We start from the raw sequence: 24,463 nt of genomic DNA on the forward strand, positions 1-24,463 counted from the left end.
TGAACGCTGTTTGTTCCTTATTCAATCCAGGAAGAATCAAAGATTCAAACCCTTAAATGATTGAATCGAGAAACTGAAGATGGTACTCTAAGTGCATTTCATGATTCAATTGGGCCAAGTTGTGCTCTAACTAGTTTCAAGACAAAAAAAAGACAATTAGTTTATGTATGACTATTTTTTATTATGCATGATATCAATCCAAGCTAATTGATACACAGCAAAACTGTTAATTGCAGGCAATGGCATTCATTTCAACGTCATAAACCTCAGGGCTGAAAGTCGCAAAGGGCGGCGTAACTTTCTATACAATTTTCTTTCAAACTTTTAGAGATTTTCGTGGCTTGGGTCTCCAGCATGTTCATCTTCCCCCAAGTGTTCCTCTATCATGAAGGCGGCTGTAAGAACAACAGCAGCAGCATAAGTCCCTCGGGAACCAGCAAACGCTTGAGGCAGAAGGCGGCGAGGTCAAGCAAATGAAAGGCACACTAATCCTCCATCATCATTGTCCTCTTCACGGAAGCAAATCTTCCCACGTCTCACGAGTGAAGTACCACTTCAGGTTCTGGGTTTCTTCTTGCTGATCTTCTCGACGGTGGTCTCCACCACCAGGGCCGTCTCCTCGTAACCCTTCACCTTGTTGTCGCCGGACAGCCTCTCCACCGTCTCCAGCACCTCCACCTTCTCGTAGCTCAGGGTGTCCGGGTGGTAGCTGCGGGTGGGAGGGCTGCCGGGCGTGGGACGGCGGCCCCTAGGCCCGGTCGGGAGGGTATCCCCCGGGGAAGGGTAGGGGCCGGCTGGACGAGGAGCGGGGCCGGGGCCGGGGCCGGGGCCGGGGCCGGGGCCGGGGCCGGGGGCTGGAGATGGCTCGGGGTCCTTGGCCTTTGGGTCTCCGTTTCTACCCTTGCCTCTACCGCCACCTCCATTACCTCCACCTCCTCCGTCCTTTCCCTTGCCGCCGTTGTCGCCCTTCCTATCGCCGCCACCAGAGGGCAGAGTGGGGTCGCTGGGGCCGGGCATGGGCATGGGCATGGGCGGGGGTGGAGGATGGGGATAGGCGGGTCCACCGGGCCCGTAGGGCGGGTCGTAGGGGGGCATGAACATCCCGTCCCCGGCGGTGATAAAGACGTGGCCGGCGGAGGGGGAGGAGGTGCAGAAGCAGGGGTCCATGTAGCTGGCGTCCCCCGTCACCAGGACGTAGCGGCCCTTGGTGTAGAAGTCGGCGATGGGCTCAGGCCTGCGGTACTTCCTCATCCGGTCGCGCACGATGTTGCAGAGCGTGTCGAACGCCTTGCTGAGCTGGGCGCCGTCGGGGACGTCCTGGGGGGACACCCGTGCCCCTGGCACGGAGCCGGTGCTCTGCTCCGTCCTCCTCACCACCTCATCCTCCCCCCCGGCGGCGTCTCCGTGGGAGGGGGCAACGGGACGGTCGTCCTGGGAACAGTCGGTCACGTCTCTTGGGCCGAGCTCCTTCTTCTTCTGCACCTTCTTGGCCAGGTTCTTCTGGCGGGGCTTGATGGTGGTGATGTCCTGGATGGCCTGGGTGAGGTCTGGGTGGGATAGTGGTCAGAGGACATGGTGATGTCTGGAGGGGAGCCCACAACTCTCAGCGTGAAACCATTCAATGTGTTGTGTGGAATTATGGGCTGTATCAATATGGGACATTTTGCTGGCATTAATGGGTGATGTTAACCACTTCCACTATTTCTTATTAATTATAGAGATACAATTGACATTCCAATTGCAGATTGCATTCCAAATGTGTTTGGTTAAGATTCTGTACCGGCCAATAGTAGCTTGGTATTTATATAAAGATTGGAATTTGTATCTGCGAGGAGGAAAGCACTCTTCCGAATTATATTACCAGTATAAGGGAAATCGTATACTTATGTTTTGAATAAAAAACGTCATGTTTTATAGAATGAGTTACCTCATCTCTCATCAATCCTGTGTGTGGCATGCAAGTATGTTTGTGTCTTGGGTATAGATATTGCATTAAGATTTTTGCACATGTCAGACTACATTTCGTACATTTCCTACACTATCCGCTGAGACACTGAACACTTTGCCTTGAGTGGAGGCTGAATTTCTAAGAACTTGATGAAGCCAAGTGGGCCGACGACACAATAGCCAGTGATTTGAATGTTTAATGAATAGAGATGATGAGCTCAGCACGTGACCCCCGCCGTGTTGGTAAACTCACCTCTCCCTCGGCTGGGCGCGGTAGGTGCGTGCGGGTTGCAACAATTAGTGGTGAACAGGGTAATGGGTGTGCCAATTATCGCTGAGTTCAACCTGCAGAGATCAGAACAGGTTCAACCAGACAACAAAGGTTATAGCCAAGGGAAGGGGATCCCTGGGTACATACATTTCAAATAGACCTGTAATATTATTTATTTATACAAAATAAAAATAAAAGAGGAAGAATGTATACACAGAAATTTGAAAGCATGAACTGAATATGAGCTTGATGTGGAAGTGACTGTGGTACAGCACTGCCATCTGTTGGCGGACATTAGGAAATACACCTGTGAACTAGTAAACGGAGTGTGCTTGGTTGAAGTCTTCAACTATGTGTTGATTTTTCTGGATATGGGTTTTCCGGATATGGTCTATAGATTAGGATGCTCATTGTTGTGTCAGTGTATCACTGACACCTCCTTAAGGGGAGCAGTATCCCACACTTAACAATAACATCATGTTACATTTATTCACCACTATCTTGGCCTAATCCCCATGCTTATTCCCCCTGTGTCCCGATTTTCAAATGTGGGTCACCTTGATTACTCTCTCTCTGATTATGTTTACCTGTGTTTCTGCATGTTTCTCAGTTATTTCTTTGATTCTGACCTGATTACTGTGCGCTTTGTTCTAACAAACGACAGGCCTGTTGCCTGTCAAGTTGTTGAATCCCTGTGATGTTTTCACCCTAGACAACCATGAACCAGGAACCCCTGCGGTTCGTCTGAACATGGATGAACACACGTTGCTATGTAGTCACACTCTGTCACCACCACAGATGGCTGGGGACAGATCCACACTGGCTTCTTCAACCACTTTGAAATGATGAATCATCTTTTTTTTTTTAAAGAATCCTCTGTACTGAAGCATGTGTCCTTGTGAAAAACCGTCAATGTTCCTTTGTTGGTATGCAGCGAAACAAACATCTAAATCCATTTATTGTATTGTCGGTTTAAATTGTGTGCGGCCAGGTTTGGAGTGCCGTGCACAAACATTGGTTGTAAACAATCAAGGATGTATCGGCTAAAACTGATGAAGCTTCACAAGAAGTGGATCGAAATGTTTGTTTCGCACCGACCCAACAATATATTTGTCTGATTTTAGGGAGGACATGTGCCTGAGCACAGCCTGTACTTTGACGTCTTTGAAGTTGTTAACATCTGCGTTGTCGACGGTGACGGACTGCAGCACCGTGTGTTCATACATGTTTAAAGGAGCCCAGGAGGAACTTATGGGGCTGATGTCTTACTCTGTTCAAACGAAGTTCTGTTACGATTTACCCATAAGTAGCCAAGAATTAAGTAGCCAAGATAACTTAACTATTCATGTTATAATGATCCACAAACAAAATATTACAGATCTGAATTATTAAACAGCAAATGTCTGGTGTTTGTTCTTGGGCCTTTTCAGTTGCCACACCATCCCTCTGGAACTCCCTCCCCAAGCACATCCGACAGGCTAGCACACTCCCATCATTTAAAGAGGCCCTAAAAACCCACCTTCTCAAGATCGCTTTCAACACATGACCTCCTTCCCTTCTCTCCCCTCCCCTTCCTAGTCTATTTCAGTTTTTTAGCTACCTATTTTTATCCTATTTTATCTTTTTATCTTTCTACTTACGTTATTACTACTTACACGTCTATACGTTATTATTCAATTATTTTATTCTTTCTTCACTCTGTTCAGCGACTTTGAGTATTTAGAAGAGCACTATAAAAGTTGAATGCATGATTATTATTAGGGGTCCGAGCAACGAAGCCGAGTTCGGCGCTCCTTACCGGTTGTCCTCGTTCTCGATGATCCTCTTGTAGCGTTCCAGCTCGTTCTCCAGGGACGTCTGGTACATGGCCAGGTGGCGGCACTCGCTGGTGTAGCGCTCCAGGGAGCGCTCCGCCTCCTCGATGGTCTTGCGCAGCGCCTCGATCTGGTCGTTGTAGGCCTGGATCTCGTCGTCGTAGCCGTCCTGTGTGCTCTTGATGGCCTGTTCCAGCGACCCCGTCTAGGGCACAGGGAGTGGTAGAGTGCGAGAAGGGGGGGGGGGAGAAATTATGAAGCAATTGTGTTTTTAAGAGTGAAATGATGGGATCACGCGCTCAGCGAGTGACATGAGCCTCTTCCCAACGGTGCAACGGGAGCTGAACTGTCGACTTTCCAGTCAACGTGACTACGTTGTCGAAATAGCTGTCAACTGTCAACTCAACTGTCAACCTAACTGTCAAATTAGCTGACAACTAATAACTTACCTGTCAACCTACCTAACTATGTATTATTGACATTTATCATTTAATAATTTTGCAGATTCAACAGGTTTGGGATTATTATGTTTTTTAGATGTATGCCATCAGTGAGCAGGTATAGGGTTACGGCATATTGCCCGAGACTGTCTAAAGGTAGACTCCGGAAACTTTCAACAAGTCAAAAGCCCTATCCACTTGACTATCACCCCCATTAACTGTCAACTTAACTTTTAAAACAAAAGGAAGGAGAAATGACCGCCTGTCCTGTTAGTGGGTCTACATTTTAGTGGCCATTCATATTGAATGTCAAACAGCGCCTTAAAACATGTTCACATTAATTGAATAAACCAAGGGTGACCATTTATTTCCATAAAACAATTATATTACACTAATTCAATCCAGACGGTTAGAAAATACATGGCACAAAACATGAGCAGAGCTAAGAGCTGACATTTGAGCAGACAGCAGAACTTTGTCTTTGGAAAATACCTGGAAAAAGCGACTACCATAAATCAATATCATCAAATACAAAGATTTCATTATTTTGTGTGCAATCCCTGAATGTCAAGCTACCTCACCCCGGTTTATCAAATTTGAATGCTGTGCTATTTTGGTTATCTCTGGTTCCTATAGAGCTAGAAGATCATGCGTACAGATATTTATTTGTTGATCTTGAGGATTGCCATCTCTTTACACTTTGTGTGCGGATGCGTGTGTTGTCTATTTCCACGTATGTGTGGGCTGCGTCGCGTGGCAGTGGCTGTTGTCATGGTGACGCACGTGTGCTCACGTCATGGGACCCACCTCTGTCTGTAGGCGTTGCTTCTGCATCTGCAGCTGGCAGATGGCGCTCTTGTACTCCTCCAGCTGGCTCTGAAGCTCCGGGACCCTCCTCTGGGTCAGCAGCCTCTCCTGGTCCTTTACACCACCAGGAAAAACACACACATTCATGAACACGAGCATGAACGCACGCACGCACACATGCACAGACACACACAAGCTCACACACGCACGCACGCACGGATACAATTGCATGTGGACACATACACATACATATACACATACACACGCATACAGGCACATACACACACACATACACACACACACACAGGCACGCATGCACACGAACAGACACGCACACGCACGCACGGATGCACACACACACGCACGGATGCACACATGCACACATACATACACATACACACAGAACAACAGGTGGATTGGGTGGCAAAGTAACAGTCTTCAGTGTTTTTCAATCATTTGAATGAACAATGCCAAGCCATTCCGGACAACTAAATACTTAAGACAAGGAATGGATACACTATTTAGCCCCGTATATGCGATGAACAAATCAAAAATATTTAATATAGAAAAAAAACACGTTCCCAATACACCAGCATTCCCACAGTGTATTTTCAAGTTGAGAAATAAATCCATGTCACTAGGTTTGAGTATTTTTCCTACAAGTAGACTAAGTCAATAGGGACGCCCTTTGGCTGTGACGCTCCACCTGCCCCTAATTACGACAGTTCCCCAATGCATAGCAGGCGTTACATGGCATGACATGGGAACGAAAGCATTATGCATAGTGTTCTGGACAAGCGCCTGGTAAATGGCTAGTGGCCAGGTACTTAAGGGTGCGTGGGTGACACAGAAACGCAACACAACACAAATAGCATGCACAGTTGTGCGGACTGACAGGAGCGTATGAGCACAGCTAATGATGGACTGAGTGGTAAATGATACCCTGAAAAGCTGAATTCAACGACAACTGGACACGATGAACCTCCAATGTAGTGCAAATTGACAGGAGTAGGCAGACACGGCTTATGGCAGCGAGTCGCCTCATTACGTGGTGTGCCAGGCTCTGAGTCATCGTGTCCCTCTCGGTCGCTCTCTAGCTGCGGGGTCAGTGTCGATCACTTAACACTAACACTCAATCACTCACGCTGACACACGCCAAGCACACACAAACACACACACATGCATAAATACACGTACACACACAAACACATAAAGTCACCCAAATGCAAGGACATACAGGTCACACTGTAAACACACAGAAGCACAAACAAAGTCTCAAACACACACACACACACACACACACACACACACACACACACACACACACACACACACACACGTGCACACACACACACACACACACACACACACACACACACACACACACACACACACACACACACACACACACACACACACACACACACACACACACACACACACACACACACACGTGCACAAACACACCCTGTGGCAGTGTGTGTGTCTGTGTATGTTTTTTTTTAGTGCACACGTAATTTTCCAAACATACAAACAAAGTCAAATGTTATCGTGCACATAAACAGAAATACAGTTCCACATCCACACAAACCTAGCTGCACACACTGACATTGACAACCGGTATGACCCACCTCGGAGATGCCCATTGACATGTTCTGCAGCAGGGGGGCGGTCTGGTTGATCTGGTGCAGTATGTTCACGTACGTCTGGATCTCCGCCAGGTTCTAAAGGACGAGGACATTTAACCAACACGCTGTTGACTGTTTAGTCGTTTAACAGAGGCTCTTATCCCCATGGTGACTTACAGGGATTTCAGATTCATGTTGTTATGGAGCAGCAGGGGATTAGGCTGGGGAAAAATGCTCATGGACATGTCTACAGGTTGACTGTCGACTGCACAACTTTTAACCGTTAAATTACAGTTAAGTACTGGCAGCAGTTTTGGCAGTAAGGTACTTTTTATTTACAGTAGTATTACTGTATAGTATATAAATACAGCTTGCTGGCTGTAATCTCAACATACAGGATACCGCTGTAATATTAAAGCAATATACTGGCAGCAAAATGATAAGGCTTGTACCGTTAGACCCCTTGGAGTCTTAGGTTTCATCTGACATTTCGTTTGTGTAGATAGCATGACATGAAAAACATTGTTTACAGCATGTTAGCATTCAGCTTCTACCGGAAGTAAACTGGATGTGTTGGAAACACTTAGCCAAATAAACGAGTGTGCCCACTCACAAACGACCGATATATATATAAAAAATATCGATTAATAATTTTAAACGATTGGCACTCTCGCGCCCCAAACACCGGTCGACTACGATAGCTTTTTATTTTAACACACAGAACACATAACCAACACAGGGATTATCCCACCACCCTAAGCATCTCGGTGGCGGTGCCCCAATTTCCCCCAACTCCACCTTCACCAAGGTGTACACTAATTACTGCAGCCCGTCTAATGTCGCAAACGCAAAGGACCAAGAAAGACACTAGAAGGTGACTAATCCGAACCCTCCCAGGATCCTTTGTGGCACTCAGAACCGGCGTCCACGCCCACGGTTGCCACACTATTTTAGAAGGTAGAATATTTTAAGTTTTGGAAATAGTTAGGTCGAAGTAGTTAGAAAGAATAAAGCCTGGGCATAACAAAAGTGGAGCATTGCTTGCAGAACTCAGGTAATTATATATTAAATATTAGCTAACCGTTATCTCGCCATATGAGAGAAAATGGATCACGGAGATAACAGATTTTGTATTAACTAGATAAATACAAATTTCACCAGAATGTTCACAAAAGGACCCAACCGACATATTTAGATACAGCAGCCTGATATGGTTTGGTCTTCGTCTGTTCTCGGTTGTGAAGCTCATAGCAGAGAACAGAAAGAACAGCACAGAAACGAGACTAGCAGCATATAGGGAAGTGCAAAGGTTTAAGGATTTTCAATATAGTTAATCTGATTCATGCGAGAAAGGGCTATCATACTTTTAAAAAATAATCACATTTGGATTGGCATTGTGTCATCGGCCTCAATAATTATGAGGGTTTTTTTACTTATGTACCATTAACATTCAGGGCCATCAGCCCCCTAGATATATCTGTGTGAGAGGACGGGATATTGCCTTAAAATATCAAATAACTATTGTGGCCCCTAGCCGCCTATTTCCATAATATGCATTTCAGACATTTCAGGTCCATTTGCCCAAAAATAGAATTTAGTCCAAAGGAAAATCAAAGGATTCTTTATGACGTGAAAAGCCTTTGAATAATTGCAATAATCCCTAGTCTCTATTTGTGATATGCAGGCCTTTTGCGAACCCCCTTGCAATATAGAAACCATAACTATGTTGTTCATCACATTTTACTTATAAGACTCCCACTGTTCCCACATTTCCAGGTCTCTTGGTAGTGCACACACATTTTTCGCCCCGCATTGCCCTTTCATTTAACTTGGCAGTCACCGTGCATGACAGGCAGGAAAACATGCATTACCATGTGAATCCATCTATCCCCTCATGCTGCTTTAATTAACCTCGCTGAGGACAACGTCCCCAGGACCACACAGGCTGCAGTGGTTTTTATTATTGCTGTGGAGGTTATTATGGTGTTGGTCATTGAACACACTTCAACTGTCTTTTTCTTTCCTTTTGATGTGTAAAGGCGAGACGTCTGTTCACTGAAACCCCCTTCATCTACCCCTTTTCCCCACGTATTGCACAGAACAGAGTAGAGAACAGGGTGCTCTGGTTCTCTACTACCAGTAAATCCCAAGAGCACCCTGTTCTGTATTCTGTTCTGTTCTGATCCTGAGAGAGAAGAACAACATCTGAACCCTACCACAACTCATGGTATCTTTATCAAGGTTCCTCCTTTAGCATGACACCAAAATCATTACGTGACATGGATCATTTCTTGCTACAGCGAGTGTGAGCAATGCCGTTGTAAAACCTGCACAACCCTGTGAAAATATGTTATTAAAGTTGCCGGGACTCGGTTTCCTTGTTTCTCCATTCGTCAGAGCTTCTCCAATTTGACCTCATTGGGCTTCAAATCAATTGGCCAATATCCCCTTGTATGCAACTTGGTTTTAACTCGGTTTTAACACATCATTTAACTGTCCCCCTGATGCAAGATCAGGGACAGAAAAATGATAACTAAATAAATCTCTCACGTTTGCCTTAGCCTCGTAAGACCATCCTTATCTCTTCAGTAAACGTTCTGTTTCCCTTTCATCCTTCTTTTATATTAAGTCTAATCAGCACTCTGGGGGGGGGAGTTGAAGTTCATGACAATCAAGGAGCGCAGCCGTCTGCCCAATTTCCAAAACAATGGCGGTGCTCGAGGAAAGGGTAGATATTGACAAAGCATTCAAAGCCGTTTTATCTGAAAAGGGCCTGATAACGATGTTAAAAGGTTACATAACTTTGTATGGAAGGCTTTTCTCAGAGCCGAATATATTTTTGCTTTACTTCCAACTACCGGATTTGAAGAAGAGGGCGAGAGGGAAGCGTTTAATCTGACTGGCTGGAGTTTTGAACAACATAAGGTTGCGCCCATAACCGGAAATCGATTGCCGCCCAGCCAAGGCCAGACTGATATTCATTGCAAAATGCTAACTTGAATATCTGTATGATGTTCCACTGACCTTCTTGTGCCTGTCTCTGGTGGACAGAATGTCATCCTGAAGGAACTGATTCTGGATCTGATGTTCCAGGTTACCCAGCAGAGCCTGATCCGCCTCCTACCAGGAGGAGGAAGAGGAGAGGGGAGGAGGAAGAGGAGAGGGGAGGGTGGGAGGAGGAGGAGAGGAGAGGGGAGGAGGAGGAGAGGAGAGGGGAGGAGGAGGAGAGGGGAGGAGGAGGAGAGGAGAGGGGAGGAGGAGGAGAGGGGATGGGAAGAGGAAGAGGAGAGGGGAGGAGAGGAGGAGGAGGAGAGGAGAGGGGAGGAGGAGAGGGGAGGGGAAGAGGAAGAGGAGAGGGGAGGAGGAAGAGGAGAGGGGAGGGTGGGAGGAGGAGGAGAGGGGAGGAGGAGGAGAGGAGAGGGGAGGAGGAGGAGAGGGGAGGAGGAGAGGGGAGGAGAGGAGGAGGAGGAGAGGGGAGGGTGGGAGGAGGAGGAGAGGGGAGGGTGGGAGGAGGAAGAGGAGAGGGGAGGGTGGGAGGAGGAGAGGGGAGGAGGAGGAGAGGGGAGGGGAGGAGGAGGAGAGGGGAGGGTGGGAGGAGGAGAGGGGAGGAGGAAGAGGAGGGGGGAGGGTGGGAGGAAGAGGAGAGGGGAGGGTGGGAGGAGGAGGAGAGAAGAAGGGAGAGGTTAGGGCAGGAGAAGAGAGGAGGAGAGGGGCAGGGGAAATTAAGGAGTAGAGTTAAGTAAGGGAGAGGAGATGGGAGGAGGAGGGGAAGGAGAGGTGGAGGAGAGGATGCAAGGATTTTGAGAGGATAAAAGAGGAGAGGGAAGATCAGGGATAGGGGTGGAGAGGGGAGGATACGATGAGTAAGAGAGTTAATTAGAGGAGAGGAGAGGAGATAGGACGCTCGAAAGGAAAGGGGGAAAGGGGGGGAGGAATGGGAAAGGCGAGGAGAAAGGAGGGGTTGAGAGGAGATGAAAGATACAAGTTATGAGGCGAGAAGATGAGTATATGGGGAATTTGTCTGACTGTATTGAACTACTTTCTTTATTTTTAATTGGAATCGTTACGGCTGATGTGACTGCTCATATCAGATCTAGTTATTTTATCAGATGCATTGATTCCAAGCCTAGTTTAATAAACACAACCTTACCCTATTAAGCTGTTCCAGAGTGCTCCTGAGCTGTTCTTGATACTCGCATTCATTCCTGTATCTAGAGTACAGAAAATCCGAATCACATGTTTGCTCAAAACAAGCACGAATACAATCGCATTGTGAATTTTAATAGTGGTATGCTATGAATGTTTGACAGTTGTGGGATTTATATATGTGTGCTTGTACGTGCATGGGCATGGGCATGTGTTTGTGTCAATGTGCTCAAGCTTTCCCGATGGCGTAAGAGGTCTAGACAAGAATTTAGAAGCGTTATTTGTTGAAATCATCTTTATAACCCGACAGCAATCAACAAGTCTAATCCTCTGACAAAAGGTTTATAAATGTGGGTGTATTTGGCTGTCTCAGGCCTGTAATAAGACTGTCCAAACGATTGGATGGCCTATTTTTCTACCTACCTACCCAGCTACCCACGTGCGCACTCTGCCTGTGCACTCATTGCGCAGGACCAGGGCCTCCCACAAGGCTGGGCAGACCTATGCTAAAGCTACAAAGCTAGTCATGGGTTTTTTCGGGAGTGACTATTGAGGGATGCCCTGAAGTGGGGGATCGGTTTTATTCAGTTGGAGACTTTAAAGATCTAGTTTACTCCGGCAGGTTTCTCAGAATTGCCTACTCAAGCTTTAATTGTCGTCCTTGGGCTAGGGGTCCGATATCTTCTCAATCAACACAGACTTAATCACAAGAAATGTAGTAATCTATCTCTTCGGCTTGACCTGAACATGGCCTTATTCAGTCGATATCCTTTTACAATCCTCATTATTGGACCAGTTGATTTGTGTTACTTCTGAAGCTACACAAACAGCTACGTCTAGCCTACTGCCTGTTTCCCTGAGTACCTTGCACCTCATTTTTGAAGACGCCGTTCATCTCGATGAAGGATAGTAATAGGCCTGCTAGAGTGTGGGGTCAATAGTGAGAGGTTTCAAGGTTGTGTCTGTAATTTGTTATAATAACCATTTGTCGCCGTCAGTATGAATAATAATAGAGAACCAATAGAGTGTTATATAGTCTATTATTCCCAATGCTCTAAAACGTATGAGCAGACTGGGTTGTCCTTAACATTGTTTTATACATCATTTATTACATCAGAAGCCTATAAGAAATACATTTTAATTGCAGAATGAAATCCTGATAAAAGGGTTATTTGCTTTAGTTAATAAAATGTAAAAAAAAACAAACATTGATGACATTGTGCAATGGTATTCATCACTGAGATGTCTATCCTAGTCTCTCAACAAGTGGTTTAAGAGTTACAAGTCTTGAAGTTGTACCCTTTCTCACCCACTTACTTGCTCGTGTACTCATCCAGCATGCGGCACGCATCCTTCAGCTCGCGCTCCAGCTTGGCGTGCTCGGAGGACAGCTCGCGGATGCGCTGGCGGTTGACGTCGATCTGCTCCGTGAAGGCCTCCTCGAGCCCGCTCACCTCCTCCATGCGCTGCAGGGTCTCCAGCTGCTTGCGGAACACGGCGTTGCGCTGCTCCAACACGCGAGCCCGGTTGATGTACCGGGCGAAACGGCCGTTGAGTTCCTGGAGGCTCTCCCAGCCCTGGATGGCCGAGGCCCCGGCGGAGGACTCGTCGCCCGCTGGTTCCTCCTCCTCGAAGACATCGGAGCGCTCGTACTTGTCCTTGCGCACTTCGCGCAGGTAACTGGTCTTGAACATGTTGGTGGTTCTCTTCCCCGTTCGCTGGCTGCCTTGGTTAGGTGGTATCCCCGGAGTGCTTGATGCCCTTTTAGCACCGTTAGTGTGTGACAAATCGGGTGCTCGCCCTGAGCTGTCTCATGCTAGACTAAACGCCCCAAGCCCTGGATGCCCACGAAATAGCCCCCCAAAACACCCACCTCCGTGCGCGGGGTGACAGGGTAAGCGATGCGTGCCTGGGTCTTTCCAGTTTGGGTACCATTGTGAATGGCTTCACAAAAGCCTTTTTTCACTGATGACAAAGCAGAACGACAGAAACGATAACAAACAAACTGGGAGGACAAAAGAGCACTGCTGTTGAGTGAGATGTCAACTGTGAAGGTCTTTATTTTGTTCAATGGATGTTTTTCTAGATCCGTTTTGATTTAGATTGATGGCAGTTTATTACCCGAAAACATGCATGGGGTGCACATTGGATTGAGGAATTGTTGTGAGCCACTGCTCGATAGGAATCAAACGATTCTCATTGTACTGGAAAATACTCGATTGTTGTACCTGAGATAATGACAGGCTAAAAGGGAAAACAAACAGGATGCATATAGGCTATATAGGCCTTAAAAGGAGTGAAGCCTACAACCTTTTACAAGTCGTTTAGGCTCTGACATTAGGGGACTTTCTGTATTAAGTTCCCCAAATACTGTCAATGTTTACATTCAAGCCACTCTAAAGCTGGAATCACTCCCACCACTCAGTACCTTTAAAAACATGTTACAATCAGCTCTAAAAGAACACTGCAACTGTTTTTAACCTGATGCCTTTTATTTATTTTTAATTTGTTTTTTTTAGCTGTATGTATTAGCTTGTTTTTATATAGCCTGTTATGAAGTGTAATTTTAGCATTATAGTGTCAATTGTGGTGTACTTTGTTTGTGTGTGTGTGTGTGGCCTTGTGCAAATTCTGCAACTTCTTTTCTGCTGCCTGTCTTGGCCAGGACTCCCTGTGAGAAGAGTTACTGTAACTCAATGGGACCTTCCTGGTGAAATAAAGGTTAAATAAAATAAAATAAATAAAAATTATTGTATTGTTTTTCCGACACTGTTATTTATTAAATGACTACGACTATTCATAATATTTTTTGCATAATTTTTTTATATACATTTGTTGTAGTAGTAGTAAAAGTTGTAAAATTGATTCTAAACTATCTTATTAGACCAAGTGTTTCAACAACTTCGTATGGAGCAGACTCAGAGAAGAGAGACTACTCACATCTCTCTCTCTCTCTCTGAAGAGCAATAACAGCTCTATTCAGGGTGTCTGAATAGAGCTGTGTGTCACATGGCGTTGCTCTTCAATGCTTTCATCACACGCATAGCTCTAGAAAAGCCTGCAGGCTCAGGAACAGCAGTCACAACAGTGTGACTGCAGGACGCCACACACAAAAACAGTTTATGTGCATGTCGACCATTCTATCTTTCTATCTATACACTATACACTCTTTATTATTTATCTACACCTTTGTAAACTTCTCGGCCCCTTTGTCCATCAATCTCCGCATCTATAAGTCTGCAGTGCCCATCGACCTCGGTATGTCTATGCACCTCTCAATACCTGTGTTCAAGTCTAGGAGTAAGACACTATTCTATACACATATGCACATTTCTAGCACTTATTCTGGCTATCCACCTCTGTGGCTTAGATGGGCTCCTCTGACACCAAAACACAGGATGATGATTAAACCGTTTTATTGTCACGCTTGAGCAATATGACACACAGCAGGTGGTCCATGCTGCAATGTCAGAGATCTCAGTGTGGGGGGTTAAGGCCGGTCTGACATTTGTGCAACGATAGCACAAAAAACCACCGGTGTGCAGCCTGACATAGCCCTAGAGTCAAATCGGTCTGACGCTGGCCATATTATGTATATTGTATATTATTAAGTTGCATAGTAATATATATGGCTGGTTTAAGCAGCCTCACTTGGTTAGAGAAGCATCACCTTACAGTCAGCCCCTTTCTATCGGCACCTATAAACATTTTTGCTGTTTTAGCTATCTACCTTTAAACATCTCTAGTAGTAAGAACCCATCCTATCTACCCCTTTGATCATTTCCACCACATATTCTATCTATCGACCTATAATAATAATAATAATGAATTTAATTTATCTAGCGCTTTTATAGACACTCAAAGACGCTTTACAGTGAAGGGGGGACCTCACTCACCACCACCAGTGTGTAGCACCCACTTGGGTGATGCACGGCAGCCAATCTGCGCCAGAACGCTCACCACACACCAGCTTGAGTTGGAGAGTGAGGGAATTAATGAGTCAGCCAATTATACAGGAGGATGATTAGGGGGCCAGATTGAATGAGCCTGGTTGGGCCAGGCACCGGGGAAGCCCCTACTCTTTGGGATAAGTGCCCTGGGAACTTTTATGACCTCAGTGAGTCAGGACCTCGGTTTTACGTCTCCTCCGAAGGACGGCGCCTTCTGCAGCACAGTGTCCCCGTCCCCGCACTGCACTATGTACTCATATGTCTATGAGTGTGTTCATATCCATGTGTAAGAACCCTATTCTACCTACCACCTCCAGTTATTCTATATACTGTACATGACTATTAGTTAGCACTGATTATATCATCTTGATCAACCTAGTGCATGCACACATTTATCTCCAAAACTACTTCCAGTTCCGTGTCTTCAGGTCATTTTGAAATTAAGTAAAAAAATGAAAAGTTACAAATATTCACATTGACCCCAGATGTGTTTAAAAACCTCTGAGCATTTGTACTCTGATGCTTCATAGGCCTGAGGCCGACCAATATGCCGTCTGTGCGTCAGTATTTGTCGTTTTCCCACAGGCCCACGGAAGGGGATCAGCAAAGTAAGCTTGCATTTGCCCCTATACCCCCAACCACAGGTATCCAAATACGAGCTTTGTCATCCCGATGTGCTGCTGAGTTCAATGAGCAGATATTCAAACATACCTCCGTCTGCAGGAGCAATCTCACGGAAACACAATCCGGATGACAGCGGGGGCAGACCGATCAGCGGGGATCACGGATAGTGTAACCATTAGCACACATGTCATTGGAAATAAACTTCCAATAATCACAAAGACTTTAGATTAACAATCTAAAGTCATTGCATTTCACTTTATTTAGCTTGGTATTTGTTTTCGATCAATTGCTGGAGGCCAGGATCTGTAAGCGCATAATTAGCTTACAGCAAACACAAGCTCTGCCAGCACTAATCAATTTCCCCCCTTTAAGTCTTGTTTTCCAGCCCAGGCTTTGTGACGTCTCCCCACAGAAGTGTACAAAGCATTATGGATCTCAACACAGGTTTCCAGCAATAACAATTAAATGACTATGTCCAGCACATGCAGTTGGGGTCTGGAAGTTCCTCTTTGCATGCAACCTGTTTGAGCATAAATCAGAGTGACCAACATGAGGCTGCACCAACCCCAAGAGAAATTGGAACAGAGAGTTATTACATTGTGAGTTGTTAAGTATGAGATCATTTTTTCCTCTGTTAGGATGATTGTGTAGGATGCCTGTGGAAAATTAATACTGCCGGAAAAAAAGAGCCTAGAATAATTTCACTCAAACACACACACACACACACACACACACACACACACACACACACACACACACACACACACACACACACACACACACACACACACACACACACACACACACACACACACACACACACACACAGTGCCCCCCCGCAACCCCACTGAAACCATCGAGATGATGCTGGCATCCATCCACGACAGATCCAAAACCATTATAAGTGAATTCCTATCCCCTGAAAAATGTTTGCAGTTCTTGTGTGCCTCAAAGTTTGCCAATGTAAGTAATTTGAACGTCAGATTCACTCGGTTGTCTTTTTTAAAAGGGCCATTTCATTCTATTGGCCTGTGAGGCGAAGAAAGGAACCCAACACCGCCTGACTGGTTTCTCTCTGCCCCCCTCTGTTCCCGTGTCTTACCAGGCGTTGTAAATCGCTGGCCCAGATGAGATTAGAAGACTGTCTGCCATTGGAAATGAAAGCCCAGTATTTATCCTTCCCTTCGGGTGGTTGGGATCGCAACGCAAGTACCGCCTCTCCTGCTTCTGGGCCCAGCTAGACCATCAAGGGTAATGTTGTTATTTAGAGGGTGATAAAATGACGAACGAATACATGCAAAGGGTACGCTTTTTATAGGCCTCCTGGCATGTTCAATGGGGGGAGCTGGGTATTTAGGGTGGGTTTCATGGTCACATAAGATGACAGCAAGTACAACTGAATTTCTGCAATTTCTGCATAAATAACAGACCCTTATGAATAAGTAATTAGTTGGTTCTTTGATTTTCCACAACGCAGTTACACATTAACGCAGGAAACGGATTTCACGCTCTATGATTGGTTCTGAACTTCTATTTTTGGCTTTTGCTCATTTAGTCCTTCCAATTATTTTGTTCTGATTCTTCTCAAATCTCATGATGGATTGTAATAAAAAACACTTATATTATTGCATTATAACTATTTTCTTTCTTACATAACTGGCACCCTATGGATGTGTTCGTCTTCCGTCACAAGGTTTCTTCCGGACCTTTCTCCCTGTTCCCTTAATGATTAGACCACCATGAAGCCTTTGAGACTGTGTGACGTGATAACCTGATGCGCGAGATGGTTTGTGACAAAGAACCATCTGGGAAATCATCCTTGGGAATTCTCTCGAAAAGGGCCGGCACTCTAATCAAAGTACTTTACAGGTAATTGTATCAACCATCTGTCTATCACTATCTATCACGTATAACAAAAATAAAGAAGTAAGCCTACTTCAAAGGACACTTGATTGTTCCGATCCACTGCTTCAACCAAAAGTGCAAATCCAGCCGCCTCGCAAGCAATGCAATGAGAAGGACAATCAACATTTTTCACAGAGACGTCGTCCTTGGACCAACACAGGTATTGGTCATGAAACTTATTATGTGTCTGCTGAATTTAGTAAACAGTCCACGGGCAGGAGAGCAATATTCATCAGTGTAGTCTACGACCTGAGCCCTGGTAGCAGTTGCAGACCTAAGAGCGACACCAAATAGTCTATTACTAACCGTACTTGGCTGAGAACCAAACCCCAAACACCTATTTGGTTTGCTTTGTAGATTACTCTCTAGGTGGAATATTAACGCATGCATAACCTCTTATTGGCTCATATGGTCACCCGGGCTGTACCTGCTTATTAAGTCCGGATGCAATCACACATGTCCGCTGGTGTGACAGGGCAACTGGTTCCCTTGTAAACGCCTCTTCAATTCAATTCAATTCAGAGAGCTGCTTCAGATCTGTTGATAAACAATAAGAATGCTTGAAATGGCACGTCAGTTACAGAGAGGCAGTCCTCTAATGCTAACCAATGAAAGGAGCTTTGTATTCCTTTAAAGACATTGTACCCCTATGAACAAGTGACAACAGTATTTAAAGGAAGAGGATTTAAAGGAAACTGAGGGTTTGATCCTTCAAGGAACTTTTGTCGGAAAAGAATAAGCTGTTTGCAAACAACCTTCCCCCCAAAACAATTTTTTAATACAATTTCATAGATTGCCTCTTTTTCGTTATTCAAATAGGCCTATGTATAGGCTTACATCACCAGCTAGAAACTTTTCTGCAAAAACCTTAGGGCAATCTCAATAATATTGTAGTTTCATTCATATTTGTTCCCTTATATTCATATTTTATCTTCTGGGTTCTTTCTTCTTTTTCGGAGAAACTAAAAAGATACTGGATTGGACAGTATGGATCGAGGCTTTAATCAACTGATTGCAAGGTATCTGAAGCTTGGTGCCTATAGCAGCCAAAGTTAAATTGAAATCCTGGCTCCAGCATTAGGCTGAGACGCTGGATAATGAGACAACTTATAAGAAATGGCTAATGTACGGTGGGGGTCATATGAACGCCCCCCCCCCCCCCACGAACACACTAACATGAACATGTGGGTGGGTCGGTGGCCATCCTCCGAATGAATAAGATACGGGTAGAGATATGCAAATGTCTCACTCAGGGAAGCAAGCAACAGCATCCCGCTGGAAACACAAGCAAGGCGGAGCTGTAGCTTGATAAGTAATGCAGGTGGATCTGCGGCGTCATACATTTACAAGGGAGAGAATCGACGCAACTTTTATTTGTCCTTCAGTGGTTCTCCAGAGAGCGTCTGGCTGCTCACAGGACGGGGAAACACATGCATCTCTTCTGCTCTTTATTATTCTACAGAGCTGGATATTGTGTCATATCTAGTGGATTACAACCAGGTAAGACACTCGGCATTAGGCCTATGATATATGGCAAAATATGTAACATTTTTGCCGATGTTGCCAAATAGCCTTCCTCTTTCTGAACTCTTGATTTTTTCCAGAAGTTGTTGAACTCGGACATATTCTTTGTCATAGGTCCCGATCTGCTCTCAGATTGTAAACTGGAATTGCCTTTTTATAATGCTGCCTACACGCAAAATCATGCATTCATGCATACTAGTTGTATCAATGCCTGCGTTAGCCCTATGGGCGTACTATCGAAACATTTTGTTCTCCGTCTCAATAAAGTCGATGATGAGTACATTATTGTTGAGCGCCCATCAAATTGGTTAGTCGTTCGTTTTTTTTAACAACGCATCCAAGTAATTTTTTTCATATTTATAATAAAAAATAAAAGCATTCATTATAAGAGCCCATCATTTGTGTCGTTTGTTTAGCTCTAATTCTCCACTTATCAGCTAATCATTGTTCTATGGCTAAAAAAAAAAAGAGCTCAGATCACCACCTGTTTTACCTATTTTTTTATGATGACAAACTTTTAATTATAGCATATATTCTACATTATATTTGTGGACTGCCCTGAACCTATATTCCTGGTGGTTATACCCTTTACAGTCTGGTTAAACCCAATTAACTTATATTTTTGAAGGCAAAGCTGTGGAAAGGAACCATTCAGTTTTCTTGGCGAGTTTCTTCTTGTTTAGTAGTGAAAGCTATCGATTCACTTTATCATGCTTGTTCATATCACTCTCACTCTCTCGCCCTCTCTCTCTCCCTCCTTGTGATTCAGTCTCTAGCTCACACAATATCGTGGGTCATGTGTTTCCCTCAATGTCCCCTTCACCTTGTCCCTTTTTATAAGTCTGTCTGACTCATTGTGAATCACACCCAGACACACAGACACACACACAAAGACAAACACACACGCAGACGCCCAGTGCGCACACACACACACACACACACACACACACACACACACACACACACACACACACACACACACACACACACACACACACACACACACACACACACACACACACACACACACACACACACACACACGTGTCCTCGACAAACAAGTATGTATGAGTATGACATATGAGTATGATTGAGCATTACAATTTGTATGTAGTTCTGAAATGTTGATTTATTTTGTTTCAGGTACAGACGCGCCACTTCCTCTCTCGATCTTTGCGTAACAGTGAGAAATTCCAAAGTCTCTCCAAAGTGTCTGCACCATCTCAGTCCAACCTGATTGTCATTCGAGCAGAGAAGACCCAACCTGCTGCCACCGAATGTGGGAGTTGTTTACACTGCAGCATCATTGATCCGAGCCTCACTTGTCAGATATTTATCGAGAAGTCCTTGCTCGCGCGTGTGTGATTGTTTGCTTGCGTGTGTGCGTGGCCAAGCCATGGGAGACTCCAATGCGAGCCTGTTGACGGCTGTCTTCAACCAGACGGGGGGTCTGGACGGAGGCCACCACCCCCTCCTCCCTGCCGGGGAGTTCAACCACATACTGGACACCAGCTACGACACGGACTACGGAGTTCCCCCCGACGAGATCCCCGACACCACGCAGGGCCAGGCCTTCTTCGTGGCCACCATCCTCATCGGCCTGGTGCTGGTGTGCATCATGGCGGTTTGCGGCCTTGGGAACTTCCTCTTCATCGCGTCCCTGGTGCGCTACAAGAAGCTTCGCAACCTCACCAACCTGCTCATCGCCAACCTGGCCGTGTCGGACTTCATCGTGGCGGTGGTGTGCTGCCCCTTCCTCCTCGACTACTACGTGATGAAGCAGCTGTCCTGGAGCCACGGACCCGTGCTGTGCGCCTCCGTCAACTACCTGAGGACAGTGTCGCTGTACGTGTCCACCAACGCGCTGCTCGCCATCGCCGTTGACAGGTAGGTCATTGCCAATGCCAGGGTTCGAGCTTTGTGTTAGGGGTGGCAGGGTGTTTTCTCCCTGCGAGGCCAAAGACAACGTTATACAATGTATCCTTCTGTCATTACTTGAATCCATGCCTTAACAACCCTATGACCTCTATCCTGGCTGTTGCTGTCATAATAATAATGAAGTTAATATGTTTATTTTATATAGCGCCTTTCTCACATTCAAGGTCGCTTTACAGATTCATGAGCACACACAGAGCAAGAAAGCACAACAAGAAGTTCAACATCACAAATAAAAATAAGAAATTAATAATACATACAGAGGGTTTATGCAGTGGTGGAAGAGAAGTATTTTTGGAACAGAAAGTTCTTGAGATTAGCTTTAAAGAGAGGGAAGGACCGACATCTGTCTTATCAATTCCCTTAATGTTCGTTTTCCTTTCATTATGTTGGAAGAGGGCTGCTACTTTGATTCCCCCGCAACACACTGGCGGGCAGAGGCTGCGGTCACACATGATCACAGTGTGCACGTAAAAATACCCAGACGTGCACCTTTTGAAACGGGTCGCTGAGTCACCGAGACAAGGCGTCCTCATCTCCTTGTCCATCTGTTAGTATTGCTTTTCTGTCGAGTTATGATTGAGTGGAGCTTTGGCCAGGGCCGTCAACGATTTAATGGCAGGACCAGATGGGGGTTGTGATTTGTGTGGCTCTGTAAAGAAAACCTAACCACCTCATGTTCACGTTATTTTTATTCTTCGAATGCATCGCCTCTGATATTACTGTCATTGTGTTCTCCGTTTTTTTTATTCCCTTTATATCAGGGAGTGCAGCGTTAACTCACTCCCAGGTTTAAAAAATCATCGATGGTTGCTAGATACTCTCCTAGTTAAGCTGATCAAAACCAACTAACTATGTAATGCCCTTTGAAGTTAGTTGACACATTTGTAATATGGCAATGACAAATTCTATTAAAAGAAAATAAGAAAGTGTGTGCATGTTAATGCACACACATAACACATGCAAATATTTCATCCACAATCAAGTCCATCCATCCATTATTAACCCATCGATTCAACCAAACATCGAACCAGCCTTAAATCGATCCATCAATCTAACCATGTATCTATTTATCTGTTGAATCCATTCATCCATTCATCTGTCCATCTATCCATCCATGCATTAATTAAGTTATGGATTTATGACGCAGCTCCCCACTTCCAATATGTCTACCAGCATTATTAAGCAGAATATACTCCTGAAGCTCAAACTCCTTTGGGAAATAGCTTGGATAAGTTATGGAAGAATGACCACCTTTCTTCTTCTTTTCTTTATTTCTATCGCTGCTTTGACAGCGGAATACAAATTTCTATGGGGATAAATAGAACCTCTTCTCATCTCCTCTTTCTCAGGTACATGGCTATTGTCCACCCTCTGCGTCCTCGCATGAAGCACCAGACGGCCTACTGCCTGACCCTGGGGGTCTGGATCGTCCCCGTCATCATCTCCATCCCCTCGGCCTACTACTCACAGACCCTGTACCCGCACAGCAGCGGCGGCAGCCGCGCCACCCACAAGGTGTTCTGCGCCCAGATCTGGCCGGTGGACCAGCAGGCCTACTACCGCACCTACTTCCTCTTCATCTTCGCCGTCGAGTTCGCGGTGCCGGTGATGGTCATGGTGGTGTGCTACGTGCGCATCTCCCGCGAGCTGTGGTTCAAGAGCGTGCCGGGCTTCCAGACGGAGCAGATCAAGAAGCGGCTGCGGTGCCGCCGCAAGACGGTCATGGTGCTGATCGGGATCCTCGCGGCGTACGTCCTGTGCTGGGCGCCGTACTACGCCTACACCATCCTGCGGGACTTCCACCCCACGGTCATCACGCGCCAGCGCCACTCGCTGGTGGCCTTCTACGTCATCGAGTGCATCGCCATGAGCAACAGCATGATCAACACCTTCTGCTTTGTCAGCGTCAAGAACAACACGGTCAAGTACCTGAAGAAGATCGTGCTGCTGCGCTGGAGGTCCACCTACGCACCCAGCAAGGCCGCGGAAGAAACCGATCTACGGACTTGCTCCATGCCTGTCACAGAGGAGGAAGAGTGCATCCGGCTTAAGTAGGATGAAAGGACAAGGGGGGCGGGAGAGAGAACGGGGAAAGGGGTTGGGGGGAGAGCTTTTTTTGATGCAATGGTGGGCAGTCACAAGGGTGGCTGTTAAGAAACATATTGCACAGGGGATAGCGCTAATGACATCGAGACCGGCGTTTTGTATGGCCATTAAACTGTCGCAGAAGGTGCTTAAGGCAGGGTGAGAAAGGTCGATCCGTCTGTATAAAACACTCATTCCATGGACATTGTGTTGAATACGACCACAACCGAATTTGTGATGCACATATGATTGTAAGTTATTGTTGAGCAATCTTTGAATGTTCTATATGAAGTTTGTAAATGTGATGGCATTAAGAGTTGTATTTTCAAAGAGCTGTGAAGAATTTATTTTTATTTTGCTTCATGCAGTTCAGTAAACCTTGTAAGTAGTAGGGTATGTTTGAAAGGCTTTGATGAAATACATTCTGTCTAACTAATTACCTTTTTTGATGGCAGATGATGCAGTTGCAGTTGTATGTTTACAGGTTATGATAACACTTTGATGTAGTGTATTCTTCCACCAACACTAAAGTACATTCCATAAGATCCACAGCCTCTCGTCCAAAACCAAACTCAAGGGATTTTCTCCACTTGACGAGATTCCCACTGGCAACATCAAATATGATATTGGCATATGTAAATCATTTGATAATCATTTGAAATCATTTGATGATGTTGCCAGTTTCGTCTTTACTGCATACTTGCCAGTCAAATTGACAATAAAAGCCATATACACCGTCAACAAACCTGTGATGACACCACCTTGAGTGTATTTTTATGATTTACCACAGTCTTTTGATAAGAAGTGATATGGTATGCTACTCCTTGGGGAGTTATTTCTGTGTACAGTGATGGTAAAGCAACTCAAGACAACGTTACTGAGAGATGGCAGGATAATACAAAATAAACAACTATATCTTGAACTATGTACAAACTAATGTTTTTACTTTATTTAGATAATTCATTTGACTCAAGGAACATGAGTACTACTAAGTTACGTGAACTTAATACAACATCAAACCAGGGTAGAGTGGATGAATGTATATTAACGACACTAGTCATATAGTTTTCTGGTGGATATTTCTGTATGTGTTTGTGGTAATTACAAATAAAAACAGAATATTCTATTTATCAAATTAGTATTTTGCTGTTTGTATGTTATGTACTTTAAACCAGCCCCACTATTAAACGCATGTTTATTCAATTGTGGATAAATTCTGTGTGTAATAAATGAGTGCGTAACCCATCGTGTTCCTATTTCTATGGTACTATCACTCCATATCTCACATAAAACATCTGGCTTTACAGTTATCTCTGTTTAGACAGTTTCAACAGTGTACCAAACACACCGCAGCATTGAAGATACGGAGCGATGGTATCACATA

At 45.2% G+C, this 24,463-nt stretch overlaps 2 protein-coding genes across 2 annotated transcripts; one reads left to right on the forward strand and one right to left on the reverse strand.

Annotated features, from left to right (window-relative positions):
* Positions 1–160: 160 nt before the first annotated feature.
* Positions 161–12,959, reverse strand: LOC132473164 (filensin). Its single transcript, XM_060073155.1, has 8 exons — positions 12,371–12,959; positions 11,058–11,118; positions 9,932–10,027; positions 6,911–7,003; positions 5,280–5,393; positions 4,017–4,237; positions 2,201–2,292; positions 161–1,547 (listed from the first exon to the last, which is right to left on the reverse strand). The coding sequence occupies exons 1-8, from the start codon at positions 12,745–12,747 to the stop codon at positions 556–558; spliced, it is 2,046 nt and encodes a 681-aa protein (XP_059929138.1). The 5' UTR covers positions 12,748–12,959; the 3' UTR covers positions 161–555.
* A 5,787-nt stretch (positions 12,960–18,746) lies between these two features.
* Positions 18,747–23,079, forward strand: prokr1b (prokineticin receptor 1b). Its single transcript, XM_060073587.1, has 3 exons — positions 18,747–19,032; positions 20,200–20,943; positions 22,344–23,079. Exons 2-3 carry the CDS (start codon positions 20,453–20,455, stop codon positions 23,047–23,049), a joined length of 1,197 nt encoding a protein of 398 aa, XP_059929570.1. The 5' UTR covers positions 18,747–19,032; positions 20,200–20,452; the 3' UTR covers positions 23,050–23,079.
* The last annotated feature ends 1,384 nt before the right edge of the window (positions 23,080–24,463 follow it).

This window comes from Gadus macrocephalus, chromosome 15 (genome assembly GCF_031168955.1).
Source record: "Gadus macrocephalus chromosome 15, ASM3116895v1".
Lineage (NCBI taxonomy): Eukaryota > Metazoa > Chordata > Actinopteri > Gadiformes > Gadidae > Gadus > Gadus macrocephalus.